This window comes from Alligator mississippiensis, chromosome 1 (genome assembly GCF_030867095.1).
Source record: "Alligator mississippiensis isolate rAllMis1 chromosome 1, rAllMis1, whole genome shotgun sequence".
Taxonomy (NCBI): domain Eukaryota; kingdom Metazoa; phylum Chordata; order Crocodylia; family Alligatoridae; genus Alligator; species Alligator mississippiensis.
Genome location: NC_081824.1, coordinates 110,651,989 through 110,671,336, shown reverse-complemented (window position 1 = coordinate 110,671,336; position 19,348 = coordinate 110,651,989). Strand labels below are relative to the sequence as shown.

At 44.1% G+C, this 19,348-nt stretch overlaps 1 protein-coding gene across 2 annotated transcripts in view; it reads left to right on the top strand.

Annotated features, from left to right (window-relative positions):
• ECHDC1 (ethylmalonyl-CoA decarboxylase 1) overlaps positions 1-19,348 on the top strand; it is a 72,797-nt gene that overhangs the window by 12,951 nt on the left and 40,498 nt on the right. For both annotated transcript variants that reach the window (XM_014611045.3, XM_006266241.4), the window contains exons 2-4: positions 661-882; positions 12,898-13,040; positions 18,764-18,816. In XM_014611045.3, the coding sequence (XP_014466531.1) occupies positions 663-882; positions 12,898-13,040; positions 18,764-18,816 (416 nt within the window). In that variant the 5' untranslated portion in view covers positions 661-662. The remainder of the gene's footprint in view (positions 1-660; positions 883-12,897; positions 13,041-18,763; positions 18,817-19,348) is intronic.

Sequence of the window (19,348 nt, the reverse complement as noted above, 5' to 3'; positions counted from 1 at the left end):
CTATATTACTCATCTATAACTGATCAAGTACAAAATTCTGGGGTATTTTTGGTGAAAATAGGGTATCAGGCCTTGGTTCAGGAACCAATTCCCCATTTATAACATTGTTTCTTATGAAAAAATTGGTTCTGAGTTACAACGTTTCAACTTAAGACGTGGTTTTCAGAAACCCATTGTGTCGTAAGTCCAAGGACTGCCTATATAGCTTTTGGCTATTCAGGAAAAGAATCCTTCTTTTACTTGTAAAACTAGTAAATAGCTTTAGCATGTGGGCTTTTTTGGAAAAGACAACTAATTGCCTGTGTTTATGTAGCAAGTACTCTAGCTTCATACCCAAATACTTTTGGATCTCCCTCAGGGGTGGGATCTTAAACAATGTCTATGGTTTCTTGGCCTGACTTCCTTCTCGTTGGATCAGTCGGGAAGTTCCCATTGACTTCAACAGGAATAGATATAGCCTGAATCTTGGTGCTTTTATAAATCCCATCCTAAGTATCTACTAGCTTCATGTTACAGGCACTTTAGTGACTGTTTTACCTGGGAAGTTAATTTCAAAATATCCAATATCTCTGTCAGAGAAATGAGATACATCTTAATAGAAAAACACCTGCTATTTCATCATTTTCTACTATATGTATGTTTTCTCTCCCTTCTTCCCAGAAATGGCAGTTTCTTTTTGGAACAATTTACTTCAAATTACAAAGAATAGAGTGTTACAGCAAAGAGGGGTATCACTTTATAACTATACCCACGGCTTTGAGGAACATGTGATAAAGAAAAAACTTGAGCAGTTTGCTGGTGGATCCATCAACCTTTCTAAAGATGGCAATGGCATTGGAGTCCTCACCGTGAACAACCCAAGGCTTATGAACGCATTCACAGGTAATTATGTGTGTATGTGTATGTATGTGTGTGTGGCGAATGGAAAATTTATGCCTTTAAGTGTTGATTTTGTCTTTTGATTAGAAATGCATTAAGTAGCTGATGTTCAACACTGTAACTCTTTAATAAACAAAAAATATAGTTGGGGAGGACCATCTTCTATAACATACCTGCCTATTTTTCAGTTACCTCAATCCTGTCTCTTTTCTCTTTTCCTTGGCCTATCACAACTGCCAAGGAGCAAATAAATAGTGCCTGTAATCCCAAAGTTCTTTACAAAGGTCAGTAGACAGCATTATCCCCATTTTGTGGATATAGGCAAAATTGAGAGTCCGAAGAGACTAGAACGTGCTTCCTGCATCTTGCTTTATGCTGTCCTTCTTGCTGAGTCTTTTATATTATAAGCTTTTCCAACCTTTCACATACCTAGGTGTTCACAGTGTCTCCTCTATTAATCTTACACATCTACTTATTGCTAAACGAGGAATAGATGACCTAAGCTGGTTAGGAATTTTGTAGACCAAATGGTTTTACTCTGGAAAATACTAATTTGTCAAAACAGAAACTTCACCAAAGCACCAATTTTGAGGAAATTTATCAAGGAAGGTTTTTCAGTTGCATGATAGAAAGTGGGTGAAGGGACAAAAAAGAGAGAGAGATTGATAGACTCTCTTGCCCTCATACACGCACACTTGAAATCGCATGAAATACAGGCAATCTTGTGATGGACTGTACAGAAACAGCAGTGACATTAATTTGGATCATCACATCTTGGGGAGTGATGTCATGCAAAGATCACTGGCTATTGTGTGTTCTCTTGCTTTTTGTAAAAACTCTAAGGCTAAGTACAGACAGTCAAAAAGCCCGAGGCTGAATTGATTCAGTGTTTGCAGGTTAGTCTGAGCTGCAAAGATTGAACCAATAAGCAAATGAACAGACATTTAGTTTTGATTCAGCAAGTGCAGCCATATGCCTGCAGTGGTTCAAGCCGGGGAGGGGGGCACAACTAAAGCTTGGCTCTTTGGCATGTAGCCAGCGTGGGCTGTGTGTTTACTTCCTCTTCCTGCTGCCCCTGAGGTCTCTGGGATTTACAGTCCAGAGTCACAGCTAACAGTAAGTTTAGTAGGACAGGGCAACTCTGTACTGGAGGGAGGAGGGGGGAATTTAACCCCCTCCCTGGCCCCAGGCCCCAGCCAGGGTTTGCTTGGGGGGCCAGTGATACCGGCCAGTGAGCTAGACTTCACTGCTCCAGCTAGGGAGGGAGCAGAGGGGCAGGGTCAGCCCTATTCCCTGGAGCAGACAGAACAGCCCAGCCCAGAGCTGCGAAATGCTAGAGTGCTGGCGGACAATGATTTAAGTTGAACCAGGAAGGGGTCTGGGACAGAAGTTTCATAAACCGGTTTGACGGAAATCAGTTAAGTCTGATACTGCATTCAACCAGGTTTATATTAAACCAGTATCAGCCATTTTGAAACTGGTTTATATGCACTAAACTTCTATGATGTTACAGGTTTAAACCAGTTTCTGATCACTTAAACCGGTTTATGTATAACTTTTGTCCCTAGCCCAAAAGATCTTGAATTTTTGCTTATGAGGAATAGGAAAAAAAATGAAATTGCAGAATGTTTTGTAGGACAGGGAAATCTTCCCCTCACAGTTCTAGTTTCAGTTCAGTTAGAATCATCTTAAGTTTTCTGATGTCCTTATGGTTTGTCTATTTATCTATTCCAGTCAGACAACTTAAATGTAGCATATACCTCTAAAAGAAACTAAAAAGAAATTTTCAGGCTTGGACTTATAAAAAACTTCAAGCTATATCAGTCAATATCTACAGCATTCATTGACTCAACATGCATGTGAGAAGGGCTATTTGTGTATCTATAGTATCATTTAAAATATGTTTTTAAAATAGGACATCTTAGTAATGATGCTCTTTTAGACAGAACATGGAACTTGGAGCTAGAACTCCTGGGTTTGTTGTAATCAGGGCTATCCCTGGGGTGGCATGAATCTGGGTGACTGCCCTGGGCCCCGTACTTTGGGTGGCCCCACAGAGCCAGGTTGGCTTTGCATCCGGCTGCTCACCCCCCATTCCCCACCCCCACTGGCGCAATTTGCCCTGGGCCCTGCACCCTGATATGGTCATCTGTGGTTGTAATCTTTGTCTTTGACTTCCTATGTAACCTTGATCAACCTTTTTCTCAGGTCATAGTTTCATAGTTGGTAGGGTCGGAAGGGACCAAAGTAGATCAAGTCCAACCCCCTGCCATGGCAGGAAAGAATACTGAGGTCAAATGACCCCAGCTAGGTGATTATCCAGCTTCCTTTTGAAGACCCCCGGGGTAGGAGCAAGCACCACTTCCCTTGGAAGTTGGTTCGAACTCCTAGCCGCCCTGACTGTGAAGTAGTGCCTCCTGATATCAAGCCTGAATCTACTCTCTCAACTTATGGCCGTTATTTCTTGTTACTCCCGGTAGGGCTCAGGGGAACAGGGACTCTCCTATTGCCTGCTGGTCCTCCTTGGCCAGTTTGTAGATGGCCACCAGATCCCCCCTCAGCCTTCTCTTGTGGAGGCTGAGCAGGTTCAGATCCCGTAGCCTCCACTCGTAGGGCCTGCCCTGATGTCCCCTGATCATGTGAGTGGCCCTCCTCTGGACCCTCTCGATGTTGTCCACATCCCTCCTGAAGTGTGGCACCCAGAACTGGATGCAATACTCCAACTGTGGCCTGACCAGTGTCACATAGAAGGGGAAGATCACCTCCTTGGACCTGCTCATGATGCAGGTGGATGGGTGGATGGGCCGATGGGTGGATGCATGACAAGGTGCGGTTAGCCTTCTTGAGTGCGTCCCCACATTGGCGGCCCATGTTCATCTTGGAGTCAGTAATGACTCCAAGAACTTTTTCCGCCTCTGTGCTGACGAGAAGTTAGTTCCCCAGCCTGTAGGTATGCTGCTGGTTCTTCCTCCCCAGGTGCAATACCTTGCACTTGTCCATATTGAAACCCACCCTATTCTTGAAACCCACCCTATTCTTATCCGCCCACCTCTGTAACCTGTCCATATCTAGTTGTAGCCTGTCCTTCTCCTCCAGCGTGCCCACTTCTCTCCACATCTTAATATCATCCGTGAATTTGAACAAGTTGCTTTTCACTCCTTCGTCCAAGTCACTGATGAAGATGTTGAACAGTGCAGGCCCGAGGACCGATCCCTGGGGGACCCCACTGCCCACATCCCTCCAGGTCGAAAAAAACCCATCCAACACCCTCTCTGGGCATAGCCCTCCAGCCAATTTGCAACCCATCTGACTGTGTAGGCATCAACGCCACAGTCGCCTAATTTCTTAATGAGAATGGGGTGAGAGACAGTGTCGAAGGCCTTCCTAAAGTCCAGAAAGACTATGTCCACTGCAACACCTGCGTCCAAAGATTTTGTGAGCTGGTCATAGAAGGCCACCATGTTGGTCTGACAGGAGCTGCCTTGAATGAATCCATGTTGGTTGCCCCTAAGCATGATCCCCTTTGCTGCTCCCTCGCAGGTGTGCTCCTGGATAATTTTCTCAAAGAGCTTCCCTAGAACCGAGGTAAGACTAACAAGCCTGTGGTTTCCTGGATTCTTCTTCCTCCCTTTTTTGAAAATGGGGACCGCATTGGCCCTTTTCCAGTCCTCTGGCACCTTGCCAGAGCACCATGAGTGCTCATAAAGCTGTGCCAGGGGTCCCACAATGACCTCTGCTAATTCCCTCAGCACTCTGAGGGTAGAGATCATCAGGACCTGCTGATTTGAACACAGGCCCCCACATCTATAATAGGAATAGTAATCTTAGAATCATAGAAGCTAGTTTAACTAATTGTGCCTGCACCTTTCAGTAGTGGCCAACATATGGCATGAGTGCCACAAGTTGGCCACTACTGAAAGGTGCAGGCACAATTAGTTAAACTAGCTTCTATGATTATAGGATTACTATTCCTATTATAGATGTAATTGTGCTGCACCTTTCAGTAGTGCCCAACATATGGCATGAGTGCCACAAGTGGTATGTGTCACAACCAAATTAGGTAGTGCCCATGTCACAAACAAGTAATAACCATTTAAAACAGTTTTTTCTGCGCTAGGTTAACTAAGGGTTAACAATAATGATAGTAACCGCTTTTTTCTGCGCATGTCAAAAAGAAATTTATTGCTGCGCCACTAACAGAGATAAAAACTTTTGCCTTCTTTGCTTTATATAAATCATTATAATTGGTCAAAGAAAACAAGGAGTAACCCTGTGAAAATAACACCCTAGCAAAGACCGCTAGATAATTGGCGATTCTAATTAGATTTATGACGTGGCGAAAAACAATTGGCTATCATACAAACAAAACCCGCTTACATTTTTCGCAAAGTCGAAGACAACTCTGCCCACACCTTGGAGTAAATCTGACAATTAGATCAGTTGTCAGCATCTTCCCGCCGCGACCTCCCTGGCGTACCCTTGCTCCGCATGCCTGATAAGCCAACCGCCGGCCCATATATATATATCTGCAGAACGACTGAATGACGATCTCTAAGCTGTAACTAAGTAAGTATCTCTGACCTCCGTCTTACACCACCTTGACGTGAGTAAACAATCTTGCTTTGCAACCGATAAGCCTCCGCCTAATTAATTCTACTCCAAGCATCACAAGTACCCACCTGACGGCCTTCTAAGGCCCCGGACCCTTATCTCCCCGGGTGGGAGTCAGGGAGAGCTGCTGGCCGGCTGCCCTGGGTCCCGACAGTATGGAAACCTCTTGTGTGTGCCATACAGCAGATTAGGGAGAGGACAGGCAACACAGCAGCAGATAAGTCAAAAGACAGAAAGCAAAGCATCAGATCAGGAAGGGAACACGAGACAGGATGAAGAAAGCAGAGCAGCAGAGTAGTCCAGGAGCAGGAAGCAGAGTAGCAGATCAGGCAAGGGAAAGGGATCAGAATAGCACTTGGAGTGGCCAGAAAGTTGGCCACTGGTGATCTAGACCATATTCTCCTTGTTTGATTATGAGAACAGTATGTGAGGTATGCTTACATACTTGCCATTTCCCTTCTCTCACTTTATTGGGAAGATTTTGGCAGCATGTCAGAAGTAGAACTTGTATAAACTTTCAATTTGGGCCCATGCTTCTACACGGATGGGGGAGAGAACTGGAAAATGATGAAGAAATTGTACAAGGTTTACCGCTGCCTATGCAACTTTAAATCTGTTCTTTTGTGAGTGTGTAGCATGGTAATTTATTTAACTACAGGATCACATAGGACTTTTTTCCAGAGGATCCTTGCTTCATTCAGTGCATTAGATTGATTTAGAATTATGACTACATGGGTGACTATAAATCTGTTACTTTTTATCTTTTGAGTTGTTGGCTTGTAACTTATACTGGGCACATCTACATGAGACATTTACTAATTAGCTCCAGAGTAAAACGTCACTGTCTATATGTGCAGTGCTGTTAGGATGGAGTAAACTAATTAACTTCGTCGTAGGATAGTATAGCCAAACACAAGTACTATCCAATGACAGAGTTATTTACTTTGCCGCAACTCGTGTAGATGCTGACAGGGCTGGCTGGGGCCCAAGGGTGCTTCAGAGTGGGGGCTGCCTGCCAGCTAGCCCCTCATTAAAGCGCCCTCATGCCAGGCAGACCCCCCACAATATGCTGAGTTGGTTTGGAGCAGCCCTAGGCTGGCAGGCTGACCTCCAAGGCCTTCTGCCAGCTGGGGCTGCTCTGCCCTGGCTCAGTGTACTGCAGTGCCGGGTGTATGTAAACTCTGGCATAAACCACACCAGAATTTATTCAGACACCTTAATAGCATGTATAGATGCACCCACTGTTACCTTGTTTTTAATTAAATATATTTGTATTATAGACATTGTAAGGAACATATCCCTTATTACACTTATTTTAAGTTAATTTCATATTCATGATGTGTTCTAGACTGTCAGCCCTATGGCTGTATATTCAACCCTCAGGATAGGCACTCATCCTGAGGCCAGTTAATGCATTTCCAGCATTCCAACTTCTTACCTGAAGAAAAAACTCCAGGAGGCAAGAGGACAATTAATTCACTCTCATTCATTTAGTCTTTGGCATTCAGCTGATTGAAAAAAAAGTCATTGTGGCACTTCAATACACCATCTAATTATTTTATCACTACAAGGTATTATTATAATGGACACCATTTATTGTTAATGTTGCCTGACACTTCCTTTGATAAGTCCCTGTTTTTGCTTGCTTACACCACTTAACTGGAATTAAACTTCCCATGTTGGGTGCCTGCATTAGGTTGATTTTTTTTTTTTTTTAATGTTCATCTATTTAATTGGATGAGAGTTGGGCAAAACAGCCATTTTCCCTAAGTTAAAATATCCTGATATCCTTTTCCTTCAAACTCTGGTAGTACCATGCTTTGGAGCAAGAACTTTTTAAGTGTTGCAGAGCAGGGCTTTTGTGTCAGGGTTGGGTCTTTTTCTGTTCCTGTGAAAATCCACCTAAAACTAGCTATGTCATAAGGCTTTATCAAAATGCAATGTGCACATACTTAGTAGAGACATCTTAAATGTTAGCAGTTAAATACTGTACCCCAAAGGCTTTCACATAGTGTGTGCACTTTAGAATAGGCCTGAGCAGGACCTGCTTTACAATTGCAGTTTTTGGATTGCTGTGGATGATGATAGGATCAGGCATCTGAACTGAAAGCAGGGAGACTTTCCTGTGTTCTCAACAATACTTTTGCTGGACCTAATAGCTTGTAGGAGGAGGGGGGATGTTGAGCTGGCATGTTGAAAAGGTAATAGTTGATCTATGGGTGGATACATGGGGAGAAAATTGGGACAAGGAGCCAGGTTTGTAGAGAAGGCCAAAACTGGGACTGGATCCTGAAAGGATGAGGAGAGAAATTGGGGCTGAGAGTATTGGGGTGGGACCGACAGTGGAGATGCTGGCCTGTTTCTGGCTGGGAGGAGACTAGTAAGAAGTGGGGGAGAAAGTTGAGGCAATGAAACTAGGACTGGGTAAGTGTGGAAAATAGGACCGAGGTAGGGAGCCAGGGCAGGGGTGGTCAAAATATGGCCCATGGGCCAGGTTTGGCATGCCAGATGCTTTCATCTGGCCCATGGCGTCCACCAACAAATTGTGCACCGCCCAGCCCTTCTGCCCATGAGGGTGGGAGCGAGGCACCCAGGAATACACACCATCTGCCAACGTGCCCTATTGCACCCCACTCCCACCCTGTGGTTGGAAGGGCCCAGCGTGGTCACCACTCAACTTCCAGGCCGGGCTGCTGCTGCTGCTACAGCCACCGGGGGACCTGCTCAGCTTCCCTGGCATCCTGCTTGCTCCAGGCACCAGGTAGGGAAGTGGCAGAGGTAAGGCCAGAGGCATGGCTAAAGCTGGGCAGGAGTGTGGAGCATGGGGTGGGAGATGGTGGCAGCGTGGAGCCCATAGCCATGGTGGTGGCAGTAGCACAGAGTTCAAGTGGGCAGGGTGTAGGTGTGGGCAGGGTGAGGACCCCCTGTCCCACGCACTCCCCCCATGGCGTGCAGCCCCAGCAGGCAGTGGCTGCGGAGTCTTGGGATCTGCGCAGCCAGAGGCAAGGAAGGCAGCTGGCTCCAGCATGTGGCACTTCCCTCCCATGCTGCATGAGTGTGGGGGCTGTGTGTGCATGGCAGGGAGCACTGGCGATAGAGATGGCCTGGCAGGGACTGTAGTCCTTGCTGCAGTGTGCAGCACTCACCAGAACCACGTGCCACCGGCCACGAGCACTGGGTACAAGCGCCCTGAGCACCCTTGCTTGCTGCTGCACCATGAGGAGTGTGTGGAAGGGGGTACCCACACACCCCCAACCTCCCTCATCCCACAAATACCACATATACACACCCTGCCCCCACAACCCCAACATATACACAACCTCCAACATGCCCTATGCCCCCCCACACACAGCCACCCCCTCACAATCCCCCCACACCCCTATACCCCACCATGTACACACCCCAATATACAAGACTAAGACTTTATTTTGAGTTATTATGCAATCACCTCTATATACAGTATGCAAACACAAATCATGACAAAAATATTTTTTGTAATAAAATTAAAATATGTTAGAGTAGGTGTTTGACTTTCAGTATATGATTTGTTTTTTCTCTGGTTCTAAGATGGCAACCCCTCCTCCCCCCCCAAAGGAGTGTTTCCAGCGGTCAAGGGGAGAATCTTCCAGTGGAAAAGGTCAGGGGTTAGAGGTGGGATTTCTGGTCCCAAGGTGGCAACCAAGGTTCAGGGCAACTGTCAAGGGGCAGGGCTACCCATGCAGCTCTCGGAAGCTCACCAAAATTCATGAAGCGGTCCTTCACCCAAAATAATTGCCCACCCCTGAGCAGAGACAAGACTGGGAGAGACAGGTGTGAGGAATATGGGTAGAATGGGACACACTTTGGAAAGGAATGAACAGAAAAGTCTCTTCCCATTAGAATAGCCTCCCCTCAAAGGTGGAAGTGGAAACCCAAGTCCCTGAGTTGCACCACCCCTCAACTGCCAGTAAGTCTGAAATCCACTGGCAAAATGTCCTACACCCCTACTCTGCATAACTGATGCAGACCATTGCTGTGAGCTACTGACACCTGCTCTTAGCTCAAGTGTCAAGAGATCTATGATAGATCAATAGATAATAACTCTGGTACATGGTAGAACTCCTCTTTTCTCAGTTGCTTTTTTAAAACTAAGGTTACATTAAGAGATAATTATTAAGGATGCATACTCACTCATGCACTCAGTTTAATACCAGAATAAAGTTTCTGTATGCAGTCTTAATTTGGCTTCTTTGGTATAGTCTTTATTACACATTTGTATGCTATTTTTTTTCTGAAGGATCCTTACTTTCATTCATTGTACAAAATGAAGTTGTATTCGTTTGAGTCTCAGTTGTGCGGGGAAAGAGGCTTTAGCTTGCATACTTCCATTTTATTTGTTGCAGAAATGTGTTGAAGAGATGTGTGCTCCATTGTGCAAGGGAACATAAGCACTTAGTAATGATACTCTGTGCTTCAAAAAGGTGCTGTTAAAAAGATTATATACTTGGAGTCCTGGTGCCTTTACATAGTCATATGTGCATATATTATATGTAAAATGCATTGTAATGCTAGAGAGTTGAAAAACGTTAACAAACTGTAGCAAAGAACTGCTATGTAAATTAAACATATGGCAAATAGTCTTTCTATTCCATGGGAATTATGTGTATTGTATGTTTAAGCAGTTTATGGAACAGAAAGGGGAGGGAGATTAGATTGGCAAATAGCTAATGGGCTATGTGGATGTTGTCATGCTTTTTACCCCCTAATTGGAAACTGATAGGCACCTGTTTGAAATGTTCTCATTGGAAACCAATGCTAATAATACCAATTTAAACCTAGTGAAACCAGGTTAGTAGCTTCAGGCAGAATTTAGATTGGCCCCATAGGTGCCTCCAATTTAGGCTTCAGCATGCTTAATTTTAAAATTAGGTGCTGGGTCCCAGGAGAGTAATTCAGTGGCAAGGTGTTAGGCCCCAACATTCCTTTTATGCAGTCAGTGAGGAGAGTGAGGTTCCTGAGGCAGTGTCTGTACTTCACCAATAGGTAAGGATAACTTAGATCAGGGATTGTCAACTGGCGGTACTTGGACTGGTCCTAGGGGGTATGTGCAGGCAGGCGGGGGTACTAAAGAAGGTTGAAAACCCTTGATTTAGATGTATATCTAAATTCCCACCCCTCTCTGGAGTGTAGGCATGTCGAAGCTGTACATTAGGTGTTTCCATCTGTTTGGGATTCTGGGCTTGGTATTCTTTTCTGAGTAGGCACCTCATTAGTGCTGCTGGTGCCAGTGCCGACCTTTTATATAGTTGTGTAGCAACTGGAGCATTTCCCCTAGGAATGGATGAGGCATGTCCTAGATCGGAGGTGGGCAAAATACAGCTTGCAGGCTGGATCCAGCCTATCAGTTGATTGTATCCAGCTCACAAGTGCCCCCACGGCACTCTGCATAGGGCCAAACCTAGCCTTTGGCAGCCTAAGCCCAGCCCTGGACCTAGCCAGTGAGTATAGCTTCCAGAAAGGCTGCTCCCTGTGCAGCTTCAGCCACCCAGGTGCTCCTCTGCTCGCCTCACCTCCAGTGGCTTCTCCTTCTGCTCCTACTGTACCATTACTTGCAGATAAGGATGTTTCAGCTAGGTTGTTCCTGCCCCAGCACATGGGGCTCTGCCTTCAACTCCTGGCTGTCTTCCACCCACTCTGCCTGCATGCAGCGTGGGCTACCCCAGGTGTGAGCAACCAGGGCTTGGCCCCATGTGGTGTGCTGCGGGGGCAGCTGTGGACTGCACAGCCTGCGAGAGCTGATGCATGTGCCCCCTACCCCCTCCTTCCTTCCCTCTCCCCCCGGCTGGCTCTTGGGACCTAGTGCCCTCCTTCACCCCCCACACCTCTCCCATAGGACAGGGGTTTCCCCACAACCCCACTCCACTATCCAGGCCTTGCCTGCCTGTCTTGCTCCCAAACATTGCTCCCTGCCTGCCCACTGCCCCATTCCACATTGGAAGTTTTGGTGAGTTGTTGCAAAAGGGAGGGGGATGTGCAGGGAGTGCAAACCTGGGCTGTGACAACTGATCAAAACTCCCTATGTGGCCACTGGGCCCAAATAATTGCCAGACCGTGTTCTAGGCCCTCTGAGCATGCATACTATAGGTGTCACTCTGCCTTGTATCTAGGTCATGATAGAGCTTAGGTAGAACAAGGCACCTGGCTATTCTATGTATGTGTAGAGACCTAAGTTTAGGCATCTAGTGAGTTTTCAGCACCAAATTTGTGTGCCTAGTGGATTTAATTACATGCTAAGATTTTTTTTTTATTTTTTTTTGCAAGGCAGGGGTGGGGGTTGACTGCTTGAACAAGGATATTCCACATCTCTTTTTGTGATTAAAGCAACTACCTAGGTATTTAGGGTGCCTGTAGACATACCTGGAGGCTGCTTTGGCACACTGCAATTACAGCATTTTGGAGCAGACTTGATTAATTGAGTCTGCTGGGACGTGCTAATTAGCATGCTCCAGCCAGCTGCTGCATCTTGTGTCCCATCACTTCAAATAGCAGCGAGGTACTTTAACTAAAGTTTGTTTGATGAGCTTTAGTTAAAGTGCCCCCGCTGCCATTTTGACATGCAGGGATGCTGGTACACGAGATGCTGTGGGCACTTTAATTAGAGCATCTCTTGGAGCCCCTGCCTCTACCCCTGGAGCACATGTAAAAATGCCTTTAGTTTACTGATCTGTATGGGGCACCCGGTCTTTTGTTCAGGTTAATTTCAGACAAAGAGGAGCCAACTTACCAAAATTTTAGACTGCAAAATTAACAAAATAATGAACGTTTTGCACAAGTTCTAAGACTTTTATAGGGTTACACCCAGAGATCCATGACCGGTAATCTTGTAAGTTGTCTCACTGAAGCTGCTACTTAAAGTTAAACGTGTATTTAAGGGCTTGGGTGGACTGGGGTCCTGTGAACTTGGATCCAATGGGAATGTTTCCACTTATCTTCATGCCACCCTCAAGAATGCCACTGAGCAGCATGCCTCACTCATTCACTGTCAATGTGTATGGTGCAATTCCCCAAAATGAGGCAACACAGAGAGGTGAGCCTGGTCTTAGGCTTTTTGCCTCAGATATATTTACTCATGCACTCTTAGTTAGGGCTGATCTAAGGTGGCAACATTGCCTCCTTTTTGGAAGTCAGTGTGCATTAAAGTGGGACATTTTTTGTGGCAGCAGTTCTGGATATGGCACGAAGGTAATGTCGAGATGCCCAATTAGTTTAGGTGTCATTTTATTTTGTTATATATCCTAAGCATATTGTTTTGTTAGTTTCCTGAGGATAAAAACTGTTTTTGCTGGTGAAAAATATAAATATAGGACATGATAGTAAGATGGAAGGATTCTCTGTTGACCTGCTTGTGCTTTTTGCTCTTTGTGACAGGCACTATGATGCTTGAACTTCAGGAGAAGGTAACTGAGCTGGAAAATTGGAAGGAGGGGAAAGGACTTATCATCCGTGGTGCAGAAAATACTTTTTGTTCAGGGTCTGATTTGAATGTTGTCAAGGCACTATCAAGTATGCAGGTAAGCAATGATAAAGCTCGCATTCCAGGAGAAAAAGGTGCTTCACAATATTTTTGTTGTAATTATTTGTATTTTTTGTATTCTCCTTTTTGTCTCGTAATGTAGAATACACTGCTTGCATTTCAGAAATAATTACTCCAGTGGTGACATAATTTATTTATAATTCAGAATGTTAAGTACATATTCTTTCTACTTGTTCTTTTCCTTTCAAAAATATGATTTCAGGCCCTTTGAGAAGGGCCTGAAATCTTATGTTACTTCATAATGGTTATGTCACCTTTATGAAGTAACAATTTTAAAAAGACCTGAATGAATTTGTTTTTTTGTTTAATAGCCATTAAGGATAATCGTTCTTTACATAATCCATTTATAATCAAAGTACCACAGATAGAAGGAGCGGAGGGAAGAGTGCTGTTACCAAAATATTACCGTATTTTTGCGCATATATCCCATGGGGTATACGTGATTTTACAAAAAAAAATGGATGGGTGTGGGCTATACGGGGGTGTGGGCTATCAACGGACTTTTTTTCCCTGCCAGGCCCGGGGAGAAATTTTTTTAATTGCTGACATTGCACTAAGCCCTGCATAAATTGGAAAAGTAGGCACAGTCCCTACAGTCCCTGTCCCAAAGAAAAGCTTAGACTCTGATTTTTGCAGTGAAATCCACATGGACAGACTTGTGCATATGCACATACTTGCATTAACTTCTTTAGGGCTTTAGATGCAGGGGCAGGACCTAACGGGATGAAACAGAATGGTACACAGAATGGAGGACCCAGAGGATGACTGAAGCATACCAGATGTTTTATTTTAATTTTACATTTTTAAAGACATGTGTGACATCCCTATTTCTGAGAGTAGAACTGGGTGTTTCCATATAAATAAGATTTAATGAGGGAGTTTAATGAAAATACCAGCTTCTTAAATCATGGGGTATTACATCTCAGAGCACTCCTGATTTCAGTCACATCAGGTACAGATGATAAAAACTATAGTAGAGCCTGCATTTTCAAAAAGTGTTAAGTGGTTTTCTTGGGCACCTAATTCAAAACACTTTGAATGCTCCTGTTTTCCAGAGGATAGGAACTTGATACTTTCTGAATATCATAGTCTATGAAGAAGTTGGACACGCTGGGTAAAAACATTTCTCCCAAGAGAGAAAGCCTTTTCTCTTGGAATCCTACAGACATACAAGCCCATTGTCCCACCTGAAATATCTGTGAAGCATGCAAGACAAAATGTGCTGACACTTTTTCCTGGGACAGACTCTTTTTTTGTCACAGGTTTTAACTTGGATTTATTAGAAATGCCTTAAATCTGATGTCTTTTTAACCTCTTGAAATCAGAGATCACTAGAAGCTTAGACCTGAGTGAGCGGCAACCTAGTATTTTTCTAACAAGCAAATAGTAACTGAATTTTTTCAAACAAAATTTGGGTCAAATTGTTCTTCCTAATTTGCAAACTAAGCTTTTTTTGTTTGAATATCGTATTAGATCATTCTTGATGGTATTTCTATTTTGATATAAGCTCTCTTTGATATTCAGCACTGTGTCAGTATGTTTATACAAATTGCATGAAGCCACTGAAGTGGAAAGAGGGCTGAAGTAAAGGAGTCCTTACTTACTTACTTACCTACTGGGAGGAATAGAAATGTATATGGAAATGTGGAAATGTATATAATATTGCTCAGAGAATTACATTTTTAAGAAGCAGCCAGATCACACACAGGTATTAAAAATAATAATAGCCATAAATACTGATCTAAGAACATCTACATCTACTCATTTTATATGCACTTTTGGTCTAATGATCTTAGGAGGGTTCAAAATAATTCTCTGGAAGAGAGAAGCTTATTAATATTTGCCAATTGCTGAACCATTCATGTACAAAGATTTAATATCTGTATCAGCAATAAAACTTTATAGAATAAGGCATAACAGTTATTTTATTCAACCTTGCAGAAATCTACTCATCTCAGGTGAGAGAGCTCTGTTTTGACAGAGATTAAAATGTTAGGTTTTTAGGTGGTGTGGGATGTTTTGTTTGTTTCCTCATGGAAAAACTGTGTTTGGGCTGGTACTTTTTAATCCATGGCTTTGTTTTGTTTAGTTTGGTTTAGTTTAGTTTAGTTTAGAGGTTTTTTGGAGGGTTTTTTTGCAGTTACTGGAAAAACAGCTATACAATGAGTTGTTTTGTAAATTCAACACACATTTTGCCTGTTTTCTCTGATTCAAAAGAATGAAGGCCAAGACAGTTTAAAGCAGGCAAGGTCCTTTGGGTAGATGAGATTTCTTTTATTAAACCAAGTGTGTTGGACCAACACGGCTACAACCAACAGCAAAGACAATGTAAGGATGTTCATGCCCTCTAGTGGCTCTTTCACTTCCCTTGGCCTGTAGAGTCACTTCTCACGTGAAAGAAAAACTGGTAGCCTCGGACAGATACAGTCCCTGTTCTTCCTGTGTGAGTGCCTGTGATATATTCTCTGTGACATGTTCAATACAAAGACATTTTTTTGATAAATAGAATTCAGGATTCATTTTTCTGTGACTTGGTCTATGGTGGAACAGACCCTTGCTCTTTGGTGGACCAGAGAGGTTCAGCTAACAAAAAAAGGAGAAGCTCAGAAGGGGCCAGGTGAAAGGAATGGGGCATACAGGAGACCTATACCTTTCTTCCCTCTCAAGAAGCCATAAAGCAGCTTAGTATGTGGGCTATCAGTATAGTACCAACCATTTGGTGGCAAATCAGTGAAAAGCTGGCTCTCACCAACTATAAGCTCATTGGTTTTGACAGGAGGAGTAATGTTCTGACACCATCTATACAGCTTTGCATTTTACTTTGTGATTGGGGCTTTATTCTCCTAGCAAGCAGGCTGATCTTTGTATCCACAAATAGTTCCCTTCTCTATTTCCGCTTACTTTCTACACTTTGATTAGTTTTTCCCCTTACTCTGAAGATGGCACTGCAGCTGATTGTTCTAGTAATCGCTAATTAACACATTTCTTATTTTGGTAAAAATTGTCAGGTAACCTACTTTTTTCCCTTCTAAAATACTGCATCAGAAAATCCTGTAAATATGTATTGGCCAGGGCTTGAAACAAGATTTTTCTTCTTTCTTGGGGTAGTTATTTTTCTCTTGTACTTTTTCTATGTGAGATCCATTAATCTCTCTACCACCTGTGAGAGATTCTGAAAAGTACCCAGTAGGAAGACCATGTATTTGTCTGCTGAATCATAGCGGTGTTTATTGAGCTGGTTCATTGCAGCATTAATCTCAAATTTCTATTTTGACTTTCAGCATGAAATAGTGTATGTGTTAAGATGGCCATTTGAATGCAGAAACACCACTGAGTTGTGATACAATGAAACAAAGCTCCCACTGGAGAATCAGTTTGGCTGTTTGCTGATAATTACAGCATACAAATTGCAGCACTGGTATCTGAATGTGAATATTGTTACATGAGTTCCTCTGGGAGTTTTGAGGCTTTTGTTTTTTCTTTTTATATGAAAATGTTGGGCATGATCAAATAGGGCTTGTTATTGCATACGCTGAGAATGTGTGTTGAGACTGACTTCTGTGGAGGTAGATCAGACCTGGAATAAAAAACTGGAATCTTTTTGATTAATGTCATGCTGATTGTGAAAGACAGTCTTCAAGCAACTTTTAAGAGGGATGAGGCAGATCCTCTGACTTAATTGGAGCTATGCAGTTTGCACTGCCTGAACATCAGCCCTTAAGTACTAAAGTGCCACTTGGCTTGTACAGAGAAATGTTCTTGCCTCTTGCTCTTCAGAGCCCACAAATGGACGAGGATGGTGAAATGCTCACTTTATTTTAGCAGATGGTTCTTCCAGTTACCAGTTAAGGCACATTGATAGTGTAATGGAAAAAGAGCTTCACTTGCCTGTCATTTTACCTGCTGACATGCAGATGGAAAGATGCTGATACTTTTAACTAGAAACACAGATTATAAATATACTTATATAAGCAAAAGGGAGTTGTTTGTTAATCACTTTAAAATTGTTTTACGTGGAGACCTGAGGCTAAAATCTGTTCTGTTACCCACCAGTTGGGTTTTCCTTGCTCTTGTCCCCACAAATTGCTACAAGACTTTTGGCACTGTTTTATAATTTTTTGAGTCAGCACTAACACATTTGTTATAGATGCACACAAATCTGTGAGTAGATTTTGCAAGTTGATAAAAGAGGGGGCAGAAAAAGAGGTCAGAATTTTTCAGTTGAAATTGTTTTGGCTGAAAACAAATGTACAGTGAAAAATTTTATCTTGCTAAAATGTTCTGGTTTTCAAAAGGTAAACATTTATACTGAAAACTGAATGCTTACTGTCACAGCGCAGGGTCTTGCAAGAGGGCCGTGATCTCCTCAAGGCCCCCTTCCCATGTCAAGTTGGCCCAAAGGGCGCCCTCACTTCTCGCTTGCCACGCCTTTGATGGAGATTAAATGTATGGGAGGCTGCCTTACGTCGTCTTGGACATGGTCTGTTGCAATATCTGACCCTGTGGACTTCCGGACCCCTTGTGGGTCCCGTTCTGCAATGGGTGCTGTAGGGGCACCCTAGCCTTATGGGCTATGTGTGGTTCCAGCCACTCCTTTACCACGCCCCAAGCCTCGCAGCTGGAATAGACGTTGTTCAGTCCAGGTCTACACCCTCTCTCTGGCGCTCGGGCTCTCCACAGCCCTGTCTCTCTCTGGGCCGTCTCGGTAACGCCGCCCCCGCTTCCCCCTGGGCCTTCTCAGTAACGCTGCCCCCCTTCTCTGGAGCTCACCGCAACACTGCCCCCTTCTCCGGGGCTCACCACGCATGCACTGGAGCTTCTCAGCAACGCCCCCTTTCTGGGGCTTCTCAACTGCCCCTCTCTGGGGCTGGGGTCACTGCACCCCGAATGCTGTGCCCTCACTGGCGCTGGGGTCCCCACACTGCTGTGGGTCCCCTATGAGGCCTCCTCCGGGCCCTATTAGCCTCACCCAAGCCACCGGTGACAAACAGCAACACAAACGCAAGCCCTTTGGCTATAACATAAACTGAAGCCACCTGGCTACAACCACGTTCAAGCCTACCAGAGATACTTCATCCCACCGCAGTGTCAGACGCTGCTCCTGCATTCAGGCTGCTCCTTCCTCCTTGGCTGTTGGCAGGGAACTGCTCTTTGGCCTCAGCCCCTTGGGTTTATAAAGGAACCAGGCCCTGTCCCTTTCAGTCAGCTGTCCGCTGGCAGGTGTGATCTCTTGCTAGCTCCAGTTGCCCTGGCAACCAGCAGCTGGGCTCCTTATTCCCTGCTAGGGCTCCTTCCCTAGCAGTTTCCCCTCTTTAGGAGCAGGGCACCTCAGTGCTCTGCGACACTTACACTCAAAGCAACTTTTGATTATAGTTTTGTTTATGTTGGGGAAAAAAATATGTGGAAAATTTGGGTGGGAGGAGGGGGAAGAACCAAAATTTCCCATTAAAGTAGCTGGCATTTTTTGACAGGTTCTAGGAATAGTAGATAAATATTTTGAGTCCACTAACTTTGGCAGTCTCATGTTAACCCTAGGCTTCATTCCATTATGACAGTTGTATGAATCAGCTACCTTCACTGACATCAGTATAAATAAGCATGAGATCAACATCAGTCCTTGTATACATAAAATTGCAAGTAATTATGTCTGTTCTTGTCATTTTACAGGATGATTTTAACCATTGTTTTAATTAATTATAGGATGGGGTGAACACGTGTATGTTTATACGAAACACCTTAACCAGACTTATGAGGTAATATATTGTCTTTCTCCTCTTCTTTATAGAATAATCATGCAAGGACTGAAATGATTTTCTGGCTAAACTTTTGAAAGTGGCCTCTAACTTTTCACATGTAATATATAATTGTGTATGTGCAGCTATATATGTTTAAATCTGATTTTCATTTACAACTCTTAGGATTGGAAAGGATTTGCACAGATAGGGTATCTGTACACATGCTGGGTGGGGGCACTTTAATTAGAGTGGCTCTAAGACCCACTCCAATTTAAAGTGCCCATAGTGTCTTGTGTATCAGCATCCCTGCACTTCAAAATGGCGGTGAGGATATTTTATCTGTAGCTCATTCAATGCAGGCCCCCATGGGTAGCAGATCGAGGCCCCCATGGTGAGGGAGGAGTAGGGGCGGGGGCTGCCCAGCCAGGGCAGGGAAGGACGCGGGACAGAGCTGCAAGCGGCTTGTTTGTGGGGTGCGGGGAAGGGAGGTGGATCCCGCTGCTGCACGCACCCCAGGGGAAGGCATAGGGGGCATGTGCCCCCTGGATCT